At 36.6% G+C, this 19,335-nt stretch overlaps 1 protein-coding gene across 16 annotated transcripts in view; it reads left to right on the forward strand.

Annotated features, from left to right (window-relative positions):
* Positions 1 to 19,335, forward strand: part of TNS3 (tensin 3) — a 206,917-nt gene that overhangs the window by 104,695 nt on the left and 82,887 nt on the right. For all 16 annotated transcript variants that reach the window (XM_027662849.1, XM_027662851.1, XM_027662852.1 and 13 more), the window contains 7 exons: positions 4,967 to 5,017; positions 5,959 to 6,081; positions 7,516 to 7,580; positions 10,408 to 10,491; positions 13,742 to 13,854; positions 15,509 to 15,569; positions 15,743 to 15,815. In XM_027662849.1, coding sequence (XP_027518650.1) covers positions 4,967 to 5,017; positions 5,959 to 6,081; positions 7,516 to 7,580; positions 10,408 to 10,491; positions 13,742 to 13,854; positions 15,509 to 15,569; positions 15,743 to 15,815 — 570 coding nt within the window. The remainder of the gene's footprint in view (positions 1 to 4,966; positions 5,018 to 5,958; positions 6,082 to 7,515; positions 7,581 to 10,407; positions 10,492 to 13,741; positions 13,855 to 15,508; positions 15,570 to 15,742; positions 15,816 to 19,335) is intronic.

Below are 19,335 nucleotides of genomic sequence, written 5' to 3' on the forward strand. Positions count from 1 at the left end.
CAGTCTAGTTAAATCTCAATACCTGTTTGTATTACAAAAATCTGATATATGGTAATTCTTGTTTAGTATGTCCTCTCTCTGAGAGGGAATGTAGTCAGTTTCTCTTGCAAAGCTGGAATTTTTTTATTTGGTTTTGGTTTTGTTCTATTTATTAATTTATTTTCTAATGAACATTTTGGAAATCAGCTGTCTTGGTCATAAAAGACCTTGATGCCATCTGCTTCAAGTATGTTTTTGTGAATTCACAAGACAACCTGACAAACCACAGCCAGGTTGTAGGTTCAGAGCTTGTTTTTAAACTCTTTTTTTCTTATGTTTTGAATACCTCTTCAACCTGCTCAAGAGGCACATGTATATCAGCAAAATCCTGGCAAGAATACTCTTGAACAGACTAATACCCACTATAGCAGAAGGAATTCTACCTGAAAGTCAATGTGGTTTCAGAGGCAACAGGAGCACCACAGACATGGTATTTGTCCTCAGACAACTGCAAGAGAAGTGTAGGGAACAGAACAAAGGTCTCTGTGTAACCTTTGTCGACCTCACCAAGGCTTTCAATACTGTGAGCAGAAAAGGTCTATGCAGATTTTGGAATGTTTAGGTTGTCCCCCTAAATTCCTTAAAATGACCATCTCCCTCCATGAGGATCAACACGGCCAAGTCAGATATGGCCATGCACTTTCTGAGCCCTTTCTAATAAAGAATGGTGTGAAACAAGGCTGCATTCTAGCACCAACTCTATTCACAATCTTTTTCAGCATGATGCTCCAAAGGGGCATTGCAGACCTCGATGATCAGGACGGTATCTACATTCAATACCGTACTGATGGAAGCCTTTTCAACCTAAGGCGACTGAAGGCCCACACCAAGACCTTAAACCATCTTGTCCAGGAGCTGCTTTATGCTGATGACACTGCCCTTGTTGCTCACACAGAAGCAGCTCTGCAGCGTTTAACATCCTGCTTTGCAGAGGCTGCTGAGCTCTTTGGGCTGAAAGTCATCTTTTAAGCTTCTTTAGAAGATAGAAGTTCTCCATCAACCTGCACCTAAGGAAGTCCCCCATCATCCCCACATCACCACTGGCAAATCAGAGCTCAAATCAGTCCAGCAGTTTAATTACCTAGGTAACCTCATCTCCTCGGATGGTAAGATCGATGGGGAGATAGACAACAGGTTAGCAAAGGCATATAGAGCTTTCGGAAAGCTTCATAAAAGAGTTTGGTGAAATAAACACTTGAAGCAAAGTACAAAGATCAGTGTTTACAGAGCCATAGTACTGTTTACTCTCTTATATGGTTCCGAATCATGGGTCATCTGCTGCCACTACCTGCGTCTCCTAGAACGCTTCCATCAAGGCTGCCTCTGAACAATCCTTAACATCCACTGGTCAGATTATGTGACCAATACATCTGTTCTAGAACGAGCAGCAGTCACAGGCATTGAGGCCATGTTGCTGAGAACACAACTGTACTGAGCAGGGCACATCTCAAGGATGAAAAATCACCGCCTCCCTAAGATCTTACTCTATGGTGAACTTGCCAGTGGCTGCCGCAAGAGAGGAGCCCCGAAGAGGAGATACAAGGACTCCCTGAAACAACATCTCAACCTTGGCCATATTGATCAACCTAACTGGTCTACTCTGGCTTCCAATTGGGAGGCGTGGAGACACACCATCTGTAACGCTGCCGTTTCCTTTGAGAACGCATGCAGGATCACTCTTGAGGAGAAAAGACAACGTAGAAAAAATCATGTTTTGCTGAATATACCACCTAAGGAGTCTTTCTGCTGTGCCTTTTGCAATTGGATATGTCTATCTCGTATTGGCCTCATAAGCCACCAGCGTGCCTGTAACAAACGTGGATAGAGCCTTCCTAAATCTTCGTTCGTGAAGCCTAGCCATGATGGGCAAAACAAAAAACCCCCAAAATCTCCTCAGAAGAGTATTCAAGTCAGCAATTCTGCTGAAGTTGATGGGAACAGTTCTGCTCTTTCATTGGGCCAGGGTCTCAACTAGCAGAACATATACTACAAATCGGCATTTGTCATTTTTTACCTAGTTGTTCTCTCTGTGCTGCAGTTGATAGTGAGAACAGAGAAGGGAATGATACACTCAAAGAATTGTGTGAGTGCATTGTTTCCTGTTTGAGTCTGTTTGTTATGAAGAATATGAACAAAAAATCCTAAGTATCTAATTTTCTCTAAGCAGTAGAGGATTATACTTTGATGGTCTGAGATAAGAGTCCTTTATGGAGAGATGAAAGCCTGTCCATAGCTTGCGGTAAATTTTTCTCTGCTTCGTTACTCTAAAAAAGTATCTTCCCTGCAGACTTTGGTACCTAGAAGAAATGTGACTTCTCCAACAGATAAAAATTTAGAAACCGATGCTAATGCTTCTCTTTCTTGTACCAAAATATAAGTAAGTAGACCTAGGATATGCCAAAAAGGGACCAAAAAGGATGCAGTTAATCTTCCACTGTATCATGGCTTAACCTCAGCCAGTAACTTGGTCCCACACAGCCGCTTGCTCGCTTCCCCACCAGTGGGACGGGGGAGAGAACTGGAAGAGTAAAAGTGAAGAAAACACATGGGTTGAGATAAAGACAGCTTAATAGGTGAAGCAAAGGCTCTGCACAAAAGCAAAGCCAAACAAGGAGTTCATTCATTGCTTCCTGCAGCAGGCAGATATTCACTCATCTCCAGGAAAGCAGGGCTCTATTATGTGTGGTGGTGACTTGGGGAGACATCATCACTCTGAATGTCTCCACTTTCTTCCCCAAACTTATATGCTGAGCATGTCATACAGTATGGAAAATCCCTTTGGTCAGTGAGGGTCAATTTTCCTGGCTGTGTCCTCTCCTAACTTCTTGTGCACCCCCAGCCCACTCACTGATGGGGTGGTGTGAGACGCAGAAAAGCCCAGGGCACTGTGTAAGCGCTGATCAACAATAATGAAGACATCCCTGTGTTATTAACACCATTTTCAACATAAATCCAAAACACTGTGAGCTACTGTGTAGAAAATTAAATTACCCCAGCCAAACCCAACACACAGTGACATCTATTTATGGTATATGCTTCCCTTCAAAGACTTCTGTAATGCCTTGATTTGTTGTTGTATGTGAAATGTTGGTTCTTGTATCTTTTGGTCTTTATTCTATGCTGATAGGACTCCTGGAGTATCTCAGCTTCACAGGACTTGGGTATCTTTGAGTTTGACATCTGATCCAGCAATGACAAATACCCATCATGAACAGGGCTGTATTCTGACACACAGGAATTTTAAATTGATCTTAAATATAAAGCAACAAGAAAGATGGATAAAAAAGTTATTATCAAATAGCCCTTTTTTTCCCTGTACAAAATTTTAGGTAATTGATTTCTTAACATAGCTTTTTCACCAATTTTAAGAACTCTGTACTGAGATCCGTACCGAAAACTGCAACTCTTAATTTTTTGGCAAATATTAAAACCAAAAGAAAATTAGAAAAAAATGTCTCATTTGTAGAAGAGACTTTTCTTTTCATTCCTGTTAAATTACTATTGATATTTATGGAAGGATAAGTATAGTCTTATTTATAATTGTTGATATATCTTCCTGATATATCAGAGAATGAACATAAAAATTTTTGATTGTTATTTAGCTCTTCAGGAGTAATCCGTTTAAAATGAAAACAGAAAACTGGAATTTAGACAATGTTTCTCATAATATAAAGAAGTTTTATTCTTTCTTTTGTAGTTTGATCAATGGAAGTGGTGTATACCCTTTATGGTTAATATCATATGTAATTTCAGAAGCTTGTGCAGCTTAAAATAGAAGCTGTTGTCTTGAGTGCCTTGTTAATTTGGGTATTTCTTCATCTGGATAAATTTCTTGCCTAAAAAACGTAATTTTTCCTAGAGGTGCCATAATGTCATACTGTTTCCACTATGTCCATAATGGAGTTGCACATTTTTAAGTACCACATTGGTGAGCAGCAGACACCAGTTTCTAGAAGGAAAATGGTGTAGTTCCTTTAACCTCTTTGACTTCTGGCTTTTTTGGTGAGCCAGCTGAGGTTAATGCCTCAGGTGGTATTTTAGAAAAGCGTTACACTTTAGAAAAGGGTTCTTAAATTGTCCTTGGGTAATAGTAAAATATATAATGGACTTATATTTACTCTATCTCAAATTTATGATCTGTTTATTCCATTTCAAAAGTGTAATGAAACTTTTTCAGTGATTATGTCATGTGTACTTAACTTGTGATGTGAAATAGCCACACTGTGAATCTGCCTCAGTAGCATTGTTTCAGTTCTTCAGTATTGATATTTCAGCTTTTTGTTATTGATACTGATTTAAAGTACTTTCTAATGAAAGAGACAGTTATACTTGTATACACTGCTTTTTTTTTTGTTCATTTTACAGTTTATCTCTTTAACTGTTCCTTATTGAGCACTAGGTGTATGGTAACTTGCTATTTAATGAGTTAACAGAAGAGTTGGAAGATCTCATAGGCTAAGCTATAGTTAAATAGCTATGTCATACCTTCCCTGCAAAGTTTTGACAGAGCAGTAATTTCTTGTCAGGCCCACAAATTCGAATATTTAATGCTGTACCATCCTCACGGACTTTTCATTGTTAATTCTTACACTCTGCAGTTATTTTGCATGGTGCCCAGGTCTCTCACTATACCTCTTACTCAGATAAAACCATACAAAATAAATAAGATGTAGTGGAATTTTAACTGTCCTTTTTCAAAATGTGCACTTAGTTTCAGTTTTAGCTTCAACATATAACAACTGAATACCTAAAATACATTTGCTAGTGGTACCTGACTTCAAATGTTAATTTAGTTTAGTAGAACAGTGGACAAACCTGAAACCATATCACTGTAGTTTCTTGTAGTTTTCATGTTTCAAATACAGCTATTTACGACATAAATTATGGATCTTAATGGTTGATTTTTTCTTTTTTTTTTTTTTAACAGGTATTAAACCTCTCTGAAAAGAGATATGACCTTGCCAAGCTTAACCCAAAGGTATTGATTGTCTTCCATAACATCTGTTTCTAGTGTTAAATAAAACTTAAATGTCTTGGTAAGCCCTGAAGCTATGCAAGTGTTGATATACAGAGTAAGAGAACAAGTTTTGGAAGATGATAAAAAGCCCCACATGCATCCCTTTTTATTTTTTCCCAAGTTATGTTTTGTGTCTGTTAGGTCTGTGTTTTACATACCTGTTCCTGTTGTTTTCTTAGACTTTATACACAGGACCTGTTGTGACTTCTGAAAAACTCCTATTGAATGCTATAAATTTTACTTCAAGTATACTTTCTTTGTGGAGTCACAGGATACTGGGATTATATACTGTAATGTACAATCAGATAACTGAAGCTAAAAGAACTCTTAGTTTTAACCTTTTCAGTGCTTTATTGATCATAAAGGATTTAAATTGTTCATGGTTACTGGGTTACTGGTTTTGTTAGTGTTAAATATGCATATAATAATAGGTTGAGTAAACAGTATTATGTAGTGACTAAAGCTGAATAGAAAAAAGGAAAAAAATTAAGATGCCATGTCTGTTACACATTAAGGAAATAAATTTCAAATCAAATGAAACCAATCAAATTAGAACAATCTTTGTTCTAACTCTGACCTTCTTTACTGTTATAAAATACCTGAATATCTAATTGAAAAATCTTTAAAAACTTGAGATCTTCAGAAATGTTGTCACTTTTAAGTGGTTGGTGGGATTGTGGGGGGAGCTTTTTGTTTATTTTTATAAAATACCAGAATCTTAAAAACAAATTCCCTTCTTCCCCTTAAGAGACCTGTAAGCATCATGGCATTTGAATGGCACGGTTGTCTGGGATTGGAAGAACTGTGGAGACTTTGAACCATCACAATTATTTGAATCCAGATTATAATATGTGATACTAGGGTCAAGGTGTCTCTTGTAAATATTACTTGTTTAATTGCAGATTATGGATGTGGGTTGGCCTGATCTCCATGCTCCGCTTCTTAATAAGGTGTGCACCATCTGCAAGGCTATGGAATCATGGCTGAACAATGATCCTCAACATGTGGTGGTAATACACTGCAGAGTAAGTGAGCCTTTTATATACACATAGTTCGTATTCATTTTCAAAAACATTATTCTTACTCTTTTTAAAAAATAATAAGTTTGATCTGTTTTCAGTGTTGGAAACAGTATGCCAGATCTTCAGTTGATATAAGTATGCTTAAATCTACTAACCTTGCATGCTTGTTATAGATTGCTTTTTATGATGACTAAGATCCTAGCCCCTGCTGCAGATACAGCATGCAGTGATGTTAGCTCACATCCTGCAAAGGTCACTGTTACTTCTGTGGGCGTATTTAGAAGCTTGAGGTTTTTCCAGCTTTATAGGAAACTCCTTAGAAGCTCTTCATGTTCTGTGATGTTCATGAATTTTGTTGTGGGACAAGGTTTTAACTGGCAGCATCACTGCGATGCATTATAGCAAAGCTACCAGTATGCTGTGAGCTTCCCCTTCCATGCTCACAAAGAAGAGAAATAAAGAAAAACCTTAGTTAAATGTGGATAAAATGAATTCAGAACTGAGTTGGTAGCTATGCTGGTGACACTTGAGGCAAACCTGTCTCTCTATCACTAGCAGATGTTACTCTAAACAAAATGAGCGTGATAATATTACCAAAACTTCTCTTCAAGTCAGGTTCTATAGTCCCCAGTCCTGAATTTCTTACAGGCAGAATGCCATTATTGTATGAAACGCTTGAAGTCTTACTAGTTTGCAGGACTACTGCCAGGAGTAAGGGCCATTCACAGGACAAAAGAAAAGGGAACAAAGTATTTCTAGATATACAGTTATATACAAATTGATAATGCATGTTGTTGATTAATGTCTTTTGGTAATTTTGGTTTCCACCTGCAAAGATAGATACAGCCAGCTATGTGTATCAGCTGAGAAACTGAAAACATTTTGAAATCCATGAGAATTACTGCTTAGTAGATTGTACTGAATTTGTCATGTACATTTATTTAAAATTACTTTGGAGCATTTTTTAAATTATCCATAGAAAATTAGTTGTAAATCTCAAATGTTGGGGAGGTAAAAATGCCTGAACCTGTTAGAAACTCGTATTCTTTCCAAAATAGGTAATTTATAGCATTTCATGCTGGAAAGTGCAACATTGTCTAAACTTGTTGTGAATGATTTCTGGGAAAAAATAATAAAAAATTAGAATAGTTGACACAATTTTTCTGTCCCCCCCCCCCCATTCCTTTAAATCAGTAAGACTTGACAGGCATGCTCATAGAAATCCTATTTAGTGGGTTTTTTTGTCATTTGTGAGCCAGCTTGCATTGACAAATAAGCTGCTGCCCATTTTTTCCACCTTTCCATCAACAAAGGGAATGCATGAGTAAAAGGACTGACTGAATCTCTTGTCTTAAAATTGTATTTACTATGGGTCTTAAATAAAATAATGCCCATTCATGTAATAAATAAGTTATCATTCCCTTTTTCCCAATACAGGGGGGAAAAGGAAGAATAGGTGTAGTCATATCATCGTATATGCACTTCATCAATGTTTCTGCAAGGTAAGTGTGAATAATGCATGTTGTGTGTTTTTTACAATATACATAAGGAAAAATGCCTTTTAGTTGAGTAGTCTCTGTCAGTTTGTCAATTAAGGTTTGTCAGACATTCCTCCCAAAGAGTCTTGGAGCATGTCTTAACAGAGCCTGCTTTCATGACACACTGCTCTTGTAGTCCTGTTTTCAGTAGGAGGTTGGACTAGGTGACACCCTAAGGTCTCTTCAAAACTGAGATTTTTAATGGTTTGCAGGAAACTTCTAAAGGGTGTTTCAAGATGACCTCTTTTGAATCAGTGAGAAATTATTCTTAAAGTACTTAAGGAAAACAGATATTAGAATCTGGACACAGTATTTGAATAGAAAATTCCTAGACATTGATCAAAGTGCAGAATGCAGTTTAAGAAATAATCTAGACTTTATTTTGATTTTTTAGTTGATTCGTTTGGAATGCTCAGATTATGAAATGGCAATTGATAATTTGTCAACAAGGATAAAATTTAATAGATGGTCTCAAAAAGGATGAAATGTGTTTCGGAGGGGTTTGTTGGGTTTTTAATCACATCGTTTTCCGTTGGTTTCTTTTATATATATGCACGTACATAAATGTATTACAATAAAAATGCCCTCTAACTGCCATGGTTAAGTCAAATTTGGTTCTGAATTCACACCAGCCTGTCAGTAATAGATTTGATCCACTGCTGTAGTTGATGGGGTCTTAAATCACTAGAGGTTGATGGCAAATTACTCATGGATTTCATGAAAATGAGAATCTCAGATAACAATCTGTGCTCACTAGGGTAAGCCCAGTCGAGAGGTCATTATAGACCAAGAAGCCAGGTGCATTGTATACACCAGTATGTGCTGAAAAAAGTACTTGAATATTTTCAAGTAGTAATTGCAACAGTGATTGCCCCAATTTCATAATATTTTGTTGAGAAGCATTGTGAATGACAAAATCAGTCAAGTAAGAGTAGTACGGTACTGTGGTGTGATCTCAGTGTTGCAATATTATGTCATCCTTAAAGGTGGTACCTGGCAGAAAATTACTATGGTTGCAGCTGTAGAGGGTGCCAGCTTCTGTGTCAGAAATGGTACTCAGAAGACTTTGATGTTCATGCCAAATAAAATTCCTGATTTGTCAGCATGCACATATCTCCTGCTTCTGTCCAGGGCAGTGTTAATTTTTGCAGAAGCTAGAAGAGGACAGGGGTAAGGGAGTCTCTTTGGGGGAGAAGGGGTTCCTTCTGGTCAAAGTGTGGTAGAGGGAGTGGTGCAATGGCACCAGTTCTGATCTGGAGGGAATGGTTGGGTAATGCTGGTTCCAGGCTGGAGGGACCAGCTGGGTAAGGCCAGTTCCAAGGGTAACATGTTGGAGGGGGTGATTGGGTATTGTCTCTTGTTGGGTTTCTGAAATGAGCAATAATATTTCTTTTCTAGTACCCTCTCATAAGTATTGTTGCTGCTACTGTTCATTTTCTGGCAACATGCCAAAAAATCTAGGCATAGTGAATTTAGGCTTAACACCTTTCCTACGAAGACAGGCTAAGAGGGTTAGGGCTGGTGTTGTTCAGCCTGAAGAAGAGGAGGCTCCAGGGAGACCTTCTGGCTGCCTTCCGGTGCCTAAAGGGTCCCTACAAGAAGAGTGAAGTAGGACTTTTGACAAGAGTATGCAACGATAGGGGAAGGGGGAATGGCTGTAGACTGAAGGAGGGTAGATTTAGTTTAGATATAAAGAAGGAATTCTTTACCATGAGGTTGGTGAAGCACTGGAACAGGCAGTCCAGAGAGGTTGTGGATGCCCCATCCCTGGAAGTGTTCAAGGCCAGGCTGGATGGGGCTTTGAGGAACGTGGTCTAGTGAAAGGTATCCCTGCCCATGGCAGGAGGGTTGGAACTACTTGATCTTTATGGTCGCTTTGAAGCCAAACCATTCCATGATTCTATGAAAAAACCTTTAATGATGTGAATCTATTTTGGTTATGTCTTATAATATCTGATTTGTCTCATTTAAGAAGGAATAATGTGTCATCAAATTTAGTGAAGTCAAACAGAGCTCTTTGTAATTGTTGGTAAACTCTGTTTTAACACGCAAATGCAGTCTTTGGCCCGTTAGGAATGGGTTGCCTAAATTCTGAATGGTAGTTTGGATGAAGATATATGAAGATATATGATGGATTGGGTGAGAAAAAGTTTTTAGGTCAAGTACACACTGTGTAATCTTTAACATTCATAAAGAGAAGGTTTGACTTTACAGCCTGTCAAGACAATTGGCAACTTCTAAATAATTTTTGGAAAAGGCATAAACCACTTATTTTAAATAGTCTTTTCCTTGGTGGCTCAGGGCACAGCAAACAAAGACTGAATGAATTGTTGACTGCTTAAATGATCCGCTAGCTGGGTACTATAGTTCTTTTTGAAAAAGAGAATAAATTTTTATTTTGTAGAGAAAAGTCCCCAGTGGTACTGGGAGGAAATTATGGCAAGTATTCTTCTTTGGGAGCTTGAGCTGCTTGGCTTTGCCCAAGTTCGTTACATTATGACTTTAACATATTCATGTTGCATGTATGCAATCCAGTTAATTGAATAAGAGGGTAGGTGCTTTGCCTCAGGAAGGAAACTGCCTTAATGTGTCGAATGAGAAGGTGTCAGTGGAAAAAATGTTGTTCACAATGTCCAAAGTGCTGAAGTTGCTAGTTAGGTGCTTCTTTTTTTCCTTGCTTCCCTCCTTTTTGTCTTTCAAATATTTTTGCATATTTCAAGCAGTAACCTGAAGAATTTCCAAGAAAACACCAAGGCAAAATGACATGATATCTGTGTCTCTCTTTTGACAGTGCTGATCAGGCTCTAGACAGATTTGCTATGAAGAAATTCTTTGATGATAAAGTTTCAGCTTTAATGCAGCCATCCCAAAGAAGGTATTCAATTTGCTTCTGATTCATACCAATAAGAAATGTCATCATTATCTTCTGCTCCCATCCCTTACTCTCTCCCATGCTATGTGAAGACTATTTCCACAAGATCCTCCGATGCTTCCTGAACTCTTAGCACTTTATCTTATGTTAATATTCCTTGATTGATGAGATCTCTCCTTCAGATCCTGCATGTAGACCAAGACAGATAAGATCTTTTGTACCACACTGTTATCTGAGTTCTTAACTGCATTGTTTGTTAATAAAAAGATGTCACAATCTGTTTCTTGATTCTTCCAAGATAATAGTAAACTCATTGTGACATAAATGATGTGTATGGAATGTGTGCTGATTAGTGTGCAATAAGGATCTTAGTAATACTTGTTTAGAGGATCTATAGATAATGCATTTGCCCCATCTCCATGCTAGTAAATGTTTGTCAAAGCAGGCCTTATTCATTATGTCTATCTGGATGTGTTACCTTTTCAGTCTGCCTAAATAAAGTTGAGTTAGGACTCAAAGTAATAAAACATTTTGGAAAGTGAATAGATCTGGAGTTTGCTATTTACCTTGTTTTGATGAGAGGTAATGAAGGATTCAGTACCAGAACAGACTGATATCCATCAGAGTAATTGTGATATAGGTGAATCTTCTTCTAGAAATATAAAATATCAACTGGATTTGATTTAGTAATTACTGTTCATTTATTTTTGTATTAATCCACATGTATGCAGTAGGTTTTTTAGAAGTTGTTTAAAGTATAAGCCTTTGCTAGTAATTAAAGCAGAAAAATCAGTAGTAACAACTAGAGTAAGGCATTTAGTTTTGTTATCTCTAAATAAGAAAAATTTTTCTGTTAGTTTTTGAACCTATTTGTTGGCATGCACAGTTATTTTTAACTTGAAAAATAGTAACACAACATTCCATTAGACTTGAAATAAACTTCATAACTAGAAGTTTAGTGGCCTTTTTTGGTTTTAGTTTTATGTTTGCATATATGTGTATTGCATTTGAATAAGAAGAATTTGAGAATGCTGCCTACCACAAAAGGAAATGTGAACCATAGCAGCAAAAGGGAATAGATGTTGTTAATCTTCCCATCAAGAAGCCTCACGCAGCAGGCATATTTCAGGGAGAGCCAGGAACCGTCACAGGAGCCTGTGAATTGTGCATGAGGGTAGTTTTTTCAACCATGTTGACAGGAAGCTTCAATAGCCACTAACTTAAGTGATCTGTATGTGAGTCCTAAAACTAGAGATTAAATAGGTGTAAATAGTTGCATTTATCTTTTCCTACCTTTTTCAAGGACACTTGCTTAATTAATTTTTCTGGGGGGGCAAGGGAGAGGGTCTCAGAGATACTCAGTTCACCTCTTGACTGATGTGATTTATATCTTTGCTCAGCAGTACTGAACTTGAGCTGCTCTTACTGTCTTCCTGACACATACACTTACAGACACTTTATTTTGGAGAGTTATTTCCCATGAGAACAGAGGAGGTTCTCCAAACCATTGGTCAGAACCATTCTCCTCCTGAATATTGCCTCTCCTACCTTTGCCTGGCCTGCCGGTGGCTACTAATCCTATTGCAGGGAAAACCAATTCTAATATTTTTGGATAATTTTATAACCCTTTTTTTTGTTCCTGTTCTGATCAGTGAGTGGCCCGAATCACCTTTTTAAAATGCTTTTTCTCTGAAACCATTCCTGGGTAATTAATTAGTGATGTCCTTGTTAAAATCCAGTTGACATATAAATGGATATAGCTTAGGTGGATCTCCATATGATAAAATATGAAAATTCATCCATTAATTGTATTTTGAAAACTTTTCACCAGTAAGTTTTGTTCAGATAAATTGTGGCCATTAAGTGCATCAGTCCTAAAAGTATCACTCAGCTTTTCCCCACTGCTGTAACAGTGACAAGAAAAATAACTATAGACCACATCTCCTATTCTAAATCCATTCTGACAATACTTAAAATGGACACTTACTCTCAGATAAGCAGTTGAAGATTTGCCTGAAGAAGACATGCAGATACATACCCTTCATATGAAAAAAATTTCTCATAAACTTTCAGGATGGATCTTTGAACTCTCTTCTCAAAAGTAAGCCGACTGCCTATCGGCCTCTTAAATGCACTGCTTTGAGAAAGGATTTCAAAAATTCAGTCAAATTTTTGGAATAATTAAAAGCAGGTAGTGGTAGAGAGCAAACATTCAGACAAAACATTTTGCTGCACTGTTTTTTTTGTTTAGGTGTGACAGTTTGTAGATTTGTGCTTTTGATGTACCAAGTACTTTCAGAATACCTTTCTGAAGGAGGAAACCAAAAAGAAAAGTTGCCTTTACTTAACGTTTCAAAATAAATTGAGCTTTGCTAGCTCTCTATAAAATGAAAACTATTTGAAACAACCACAACCCCCATTCTGGTGTAGTAAAGCTGTTGTTGTTGGGCAGAATATCTTTAGTTGTGCAGTATGAGTTCAGTTAATGAGATCTGTGGATAAAGGGGGAAAAAGAGGTGATTTTTCTTTCTTTTATACATTCCTGAGAATAATGTTAAATGATGATCATCTCATAGGCATGGAAGAAAAAGGGACTCAAATCCAGTAGAAAAATTAGAGACTGATTTCCCTTGGTTATTTAAGGAAATAAGAGGAATTTGTTTAATGTACACTTCAGTGATATTCACTTGCATGTATTTGCTCATGAGCTTGTGACTAAACCAGGTGTTAAATAGCAGAAATAAAATGATTTTCACATTGCTATGGTAATTTTCCTCTGTTTTGTGCTGAATGAGATAACTTCTCATTATGAAGATGTCATTGGACTGCATTGCTGATAATGCTAAGATTCCTGACAGGGCACTTCTTGCTCTTATTTTAATGAAGTGATCTTCACTGTAGATGGAGTAGGACCCATATCATACTGCTGTGAAAGCTATTTAAGACCTGCACTTGCAACTAGGAATGTGTACCAAAACAATTGACTTTACTGTATCTTCTAGTTGTTTTCTTACTTAGAGTAGTGATGTAAATAACTAAAATGAAGATATCAACAACAGAAATGCAACAGCCATGCGTTTAATAAAGTGGTAAAGTGTCTTTTAATGCTGTTTTGTGAGGATTATTATTCTGGAGTTATGTGCCATGTCACAATGCTATTCATTATTCATGATCTAGAAATATCAATGTGTAAATAATGTATTTCCCTGATATTACTACTTTTATTTAATTCAGATAAATTTTGTATTTTTAGATACGTGCAATTCTTAAGTGGCCTTCTATCTGGATCTGTGAAAATGAATGCAACCCCTCTTTTCCTGCACTATGTTATTCTTCATGGCATCCCAACCTTAGATGCTGGGGGAGGTAAATTACCTAACTTTTCCTATTCAGGTATAGGATTAAAGTCTTGTTTAATTTTGGAGCTTTCGAGAAAGCCTGCATGAATCTCAAAGTAGAGTATCTTCTTGATATCCATCCAAATATTTCCAATAATGAAACCAGAAGAGAAACATCCTAAGAGTAAAAATTGGAGCAGGTCAAATGAATTTCATGTTCTCTCTTAAATGAAGAGTTGATGCTATTCATGTCTGCCTAGTTTTTGAACAGCTGTGAACCCTGTTACTGCAAAAGATCTGAGAACCTTGTCAGGTTTCACAATAATTTCCTCTTTGTTTAGGAAATAATTGTAAATATAATTTCTTTTCTGTTTTGAGATTGAATTTTCTGTGGAAAAGCTGTTCGGCTATGGTGTGCTTACAGAATTACAGAGTCACAGAATCATTTAGGTTCAAAAAGGCCTCCAAGATCATTGAGTCCAATCTTCGACCAATCATTACCTTGTCAACTAGACCATGGCACTAAGTGCCACATCCAGTTTCTTGAACACCTCCAGAGATGGTGATTCTGCCACCTCCTTGGACAGTCTGTTCCAATGCTTAACAACCCTTTCCATGAAGAGATTCTTCCTGATGTCCAACCTGAACCTTCTCTGATGCAACTTGAGGCTGTGTGCTCTTGTTCTGTCGCTAGTTGCCTGGGAGAAGAGGCTGACTTTGCTACAACCACCTTTCAGGTAGTTGTAGAGAGTGAGAAGGTCTCCCCTTCTTTTCTCCAGGCTAAACACCCCCAGCTCCCTCAGCCACTCCTCGTATGACTTACTTTCTAGACCCTTCACCAGCTTCATTGCCCTTTTCTGGACACACTCCAGCGACTCAGTATCTTTCTTGAAGTGAGGGGCCCAAAACTGGACATAAGACTTGAGGTGTGGCCTCACCAATACTTCTAAGGTGGCTTGCTATACTAAGTGGCTTTAAAAGTAAAATGATAAGATACTGTGCTAGAGCACAGTAAAAGAATCCAACTCTAGTAGTTGGACTGGATGACCTTAAAGGTGTTTTCCAACCCTAACGATTTATGATTCTAAAGCAGCCCTATGAATCTGTATTTTTATTATCTGAGAGTTAAATAGCACTGGTCTTTTAAAATATTATCAGCATGAATTTACAAATATTCATTGTCAATGTTGTTCAGTCTGGTTTTATTTCTAAAATAACTGTTTCAATAAAGTCAGGGTATTGTTTGTTCAAGTAAGAAATTTAAGGGCCTTATTAGTTTCGAAACGAAACTGTGGATCAAATATTTTGTTTAATTTTGAAAACGCTTTTTATTTTTTGGGGAGGTGGTTGGTTTTGTTTTGGCCATTGTCTTACTTCCTTAATAATTTTATTTTCTTGCAGAATTTGTTTCTGTCCTTACCAGAATCCTTTAAAATCCTAATATCCAATTCAGAACTAGTCTGGAGATCAGGAAAAAGTATATTTGTCATAAAATAAAATACTTTTTTAGGGGAAAATGAATCTATCAAAGCAAATTTTGCTTTGAAGGATATTTTTACAGTCAACATTGCACCACGTGTGTGCTGCTTTGCTCAGTCTGGATGTGCATGAAGCTTCCTAGTTGTAATTGTTTTCCTGTATCTAAATATTACTAAACAGTCTTTCTGTTGACTTCTTTTCAGCTTGTCGGCCTTTTCTGAAGTTATACCAGGCTATGCAACCAGTTTATACATCTGGAATATAGTAAGCTGTAAACATTTCCCATTATGTTTGAATTTAGGTTTTAATTTTCATAATTGCAGAATTACAAAGTCTTTTTTTGTTTTTGTTTTTTTTTTTTTTTTTTTTTTTTTTTTGTTTTTTTTTTATTTCTTTAAACCATATATTTTGTTCTTCCTTTCTCTCCTGTTGAGTAGTATAGGGTCAGAAAATCAAAACCGAATCTGCATTGCTATAGACCCTGCCCAGCTTTTGAAGGGAGATATTATGGTAAGCTAATTGTATGGAATGAAAATCTATTAATGTGCCATTTACTTTACAGTCTCTGTTCTGTTTTGTGTTCTTGTAAAAAAATTATTTGAGGAAATGCTTGGAGATGCTACAAAATACATTATTAAGTTAATTCAGTCATCATCTTTGAGTTTCATGGGAATCAAAATTCTTCTAAAACTCAAAACTGGAAGGTTTTTTAGGAGCCAAAACGATTGCTTTCAGCATTCCCATTTCATAGTATCACCAAGTCCAGTAAGGCCTGTATTGCTATCTTCTTCTTAAAGATTACTTTGGGGAGTATTTGTAGCTTGGCATTAAAATTTGTTTGTCCTATAATTTGGCAGACAGTGTGCAAAATTGTAAAACTGTATGTTGTAAAGAAAATACCTAAGTAATTTTAAATTGTTTTGGGACTCACAAAGGTGTGATACCCAACAAAAGCTTTCTGATTCTACAAGCACATGCAATATTTAGAAGGCAATTTATATGTCCTGATATAGTGCATTGCAACACTATAATTTTAAATCTCTCTGCTTTCTTTTTTGATTGTCATATACAGTTAAGCCCAGAGAAAGCAAAGAAAAATAGCTGCTGTGCCTTTCAAGTTGTTAAACTAAAACACGTGGATTGAATGGTGGGGGGAAGCATTGTCAGAGAGTATTCCTGGTCTGTTGCTAGTAGCTTTCACAATGTTTTTTAATGTTATTGACTACTTTTGAGAAATGTTGGACCTAAATATAAGTGGGTCTGTCCTGGTTCCAGCCAGGATATGGTTAACTTTTGCAGTAGCCTGGAGGGGCATGGCTAGGACCGGGAGGTTGTTCTATACCAAGTCACCTCATTTTTTGGGGAGGGGAGAAGGGCTCCCTTCTGTGTTGGGTACTGTGGCAGAGGGTGGGTGGGTGAGCAATCCTGTGAATCGTTAGGGATTTTTTTCTTGTCATTAGTATTTTGCTGACACTGTTTGTTTTACTATCCCATTGCTGTTTGCAGTAAATTGTTTTTATCTCAGCCTGTGATCTTTGTCTTTTGTGCCTCCAGTTCTTCTCTGCAGCCTGCCCCAGAGGGAGGGGGAGGGATCGAGCCATGTGTGGTTTGCAGTGTTTCAGTGGGAACACTGAAGTGGAGAGTACCATTCCTAAACCACCATAGAGTCCTTAGTATCGGATTCTTTTTTTCATCTTCCCTCCCCCATTCAGTTTGAAATAGTGTTCTTTCTTTCTTTCACTGAAAAATGGAGAAACAATTTTTAAATATACTTTTATAAATTGGCTTACTGTGGAAGTTTTGGACAGTTTCAAATTAAAACGTATTGGTGGACTGTTGGTGCCTAAGGAAGTGGAATATATAACAACAAAAATCAGTCTAAGATCCATTCAGTATCTCTCAAATGAGTTTCTTGGAATGAAAAAAGGGTACATAGCTTTTCAGTAATGCTTGCATAATTTTAAAAGAGATCATCTTCATTTATCACATGCTATTATTTGAGCTAATTCTGAGGAAGTAACTGTCTTGTTCAGCATAGTAATATTTCCTAAACAAAGGCTTCACTTAAGTTTTGAATATTTTTTTATTATGTCTAAGCAAAAGCATCAGTGGTATCAGACAAAAATAATAATCTCTAGGATGCTTCACCTCCAGTTCCAAAAGGTTTAACTACTTGAAGTGCAGGGTTTAAAAAAAAGAAAAAAGGAAAAAAAATATCCTTGCTTTAGAGAATTTAATACAATGTGAACAGCATTTGGTGAAACAGCACAGCTGTTGAAAAGCTGCACTGACATCTGTAAATGCGTATAAGTATTTTCCAGCATATTATAGTGGCTTGCATTAATTCTGGATTATGGCATCAGAAGGTAGTGGAGTCAGAATTCAAAGTTACACTTAGACTTCATTGAAAGCTTACAATATGTACTGATCACTAAAAGATATTTTCAGTATCTGTGTATAGATGTACAATATTACTGATTGTAAGAGAGGACATATTTTCATAAACCAGTAAGTTAATTTTAAGCTATACTAAATTAATTTTAATCTTTAATTAAGTTTAATTTTAAGTTAATCTGTGTTAAAATTATCCAAGGCTGTTACTTTGAATTAGAAACTAGAAAGAAGGAGGAACTCCTTCTCTCATTCACCATTTTTATGAACACAATTATGCAAAAGACAGTACATTGTCTGTAAATCCAGCAACTGTGCGAAGCCAACTCTTGACAAGCTGAAGTATAAAATGTATTGTTCAGGTATTTAGTTTTCTGTATCTTCAACAACTGTCATATGTGATCCACATGTAAAAATAGTATGATTGTTTGAACAGCTAAAGAAGTTAATGTTGTAATTTAAAAATTACATTGTGGAGGAATGTATATAACTTTAAAGAAACTCTTTTCAAACTTCTTTTTGCTCACATCATATGATTAAATGGAATTATCACAGTTACTTCCCCACCAATTCTACATTTTGGAGCAGGTTAGTACTCATGCCTCTCATCGGGGCTCTCTTAATTCCATTTTTGTCTATTTTTCACTTCTGGGCAAACTGTCAGTTTTCATCCTTTATGATGATGTTTTGCTTTTACATAGAGTTGCTCAGCGTAGTGGAGAATGAGCATTTAGTTATTCTTGAATCAAGCAGTCAAACTTACTTGTACCTTCCATTTTGATAATTTAAGTAGTGAAGTGATGGTGGGAGTTGTGTTGGACTAAAAGGAAATAGATTCCTTCAATAGGCAGGGATCACAATGTTCACAGTGTACACAAAGTTTCTTTTGGTGCATGTAAAGCACTGTCTAAAATAAGAAGCAAATACTGTTTTATCTGGTATTGGCAATATGCTGTAGGGGGATTATCTTTAAAAAAAAAACGAAAAAACAAACAACCTCCTCACTTTCAGATAAAATAATGATTACTTGCATAGAGAATCTCCCAGCCCTTACAAAGGATTAGAAATATGTAATTTGTGTAGAGAATACCATAAACCATCTCTGGTACATGGGCTGAAATATTTCAGTAGTTGTCCTATGTGCCATGTATATCCTGATTAACTTCTGGAATTTAAGACATCATGAGGTTACTATATGAAGGTTAGAGAACAAGGGCTTGTGTTAGAGTTTTCAAATCCTGTAGTGAGAAGAATTTCATAACTATGTTTTAATCCTAGCTTCCAAAAGTGTCCCTCTTAAACTCCTACATCTTTCTTCTATTGCTTCATTTTGAATAACCACTCTTTAGTTGTTTGGTATTTTCTATCTAGGACACTTTTCTTAGTCTGCCTTTAATAAAAGTGATTTTTGTTGTCTTTTAATACATTTCATTAATATCTGCTTTATCATAAAGACCTGATATCATCAGGATAATATAATAAAATTTTCAGCCCTGTGACTATGATTACCAAAATTTTTATGTATTGTTCTTAGAATACACTGAGTGGCTTTGTATTACAGTTGACTCAGAGAATTAGTTGGTAAAATATCCATAGATTTAATCTTAGGGAAGATGGTGTTAGAGAATATTGTCTTTAC

This window comes from Corapipo altera, unplaced genomic scaffold, assembly GCF_003945725.1.
Source record: "Corapipo altera isolate COAL_440 unplaced genomic scaffold, ASM394572v1 359, whole genome shotgun sequence".
NCBI lineage: Eukaryota > Metazoa > Chordata > Aves > Passeriformes > Pipridae > Corapipo > Corapipo altera.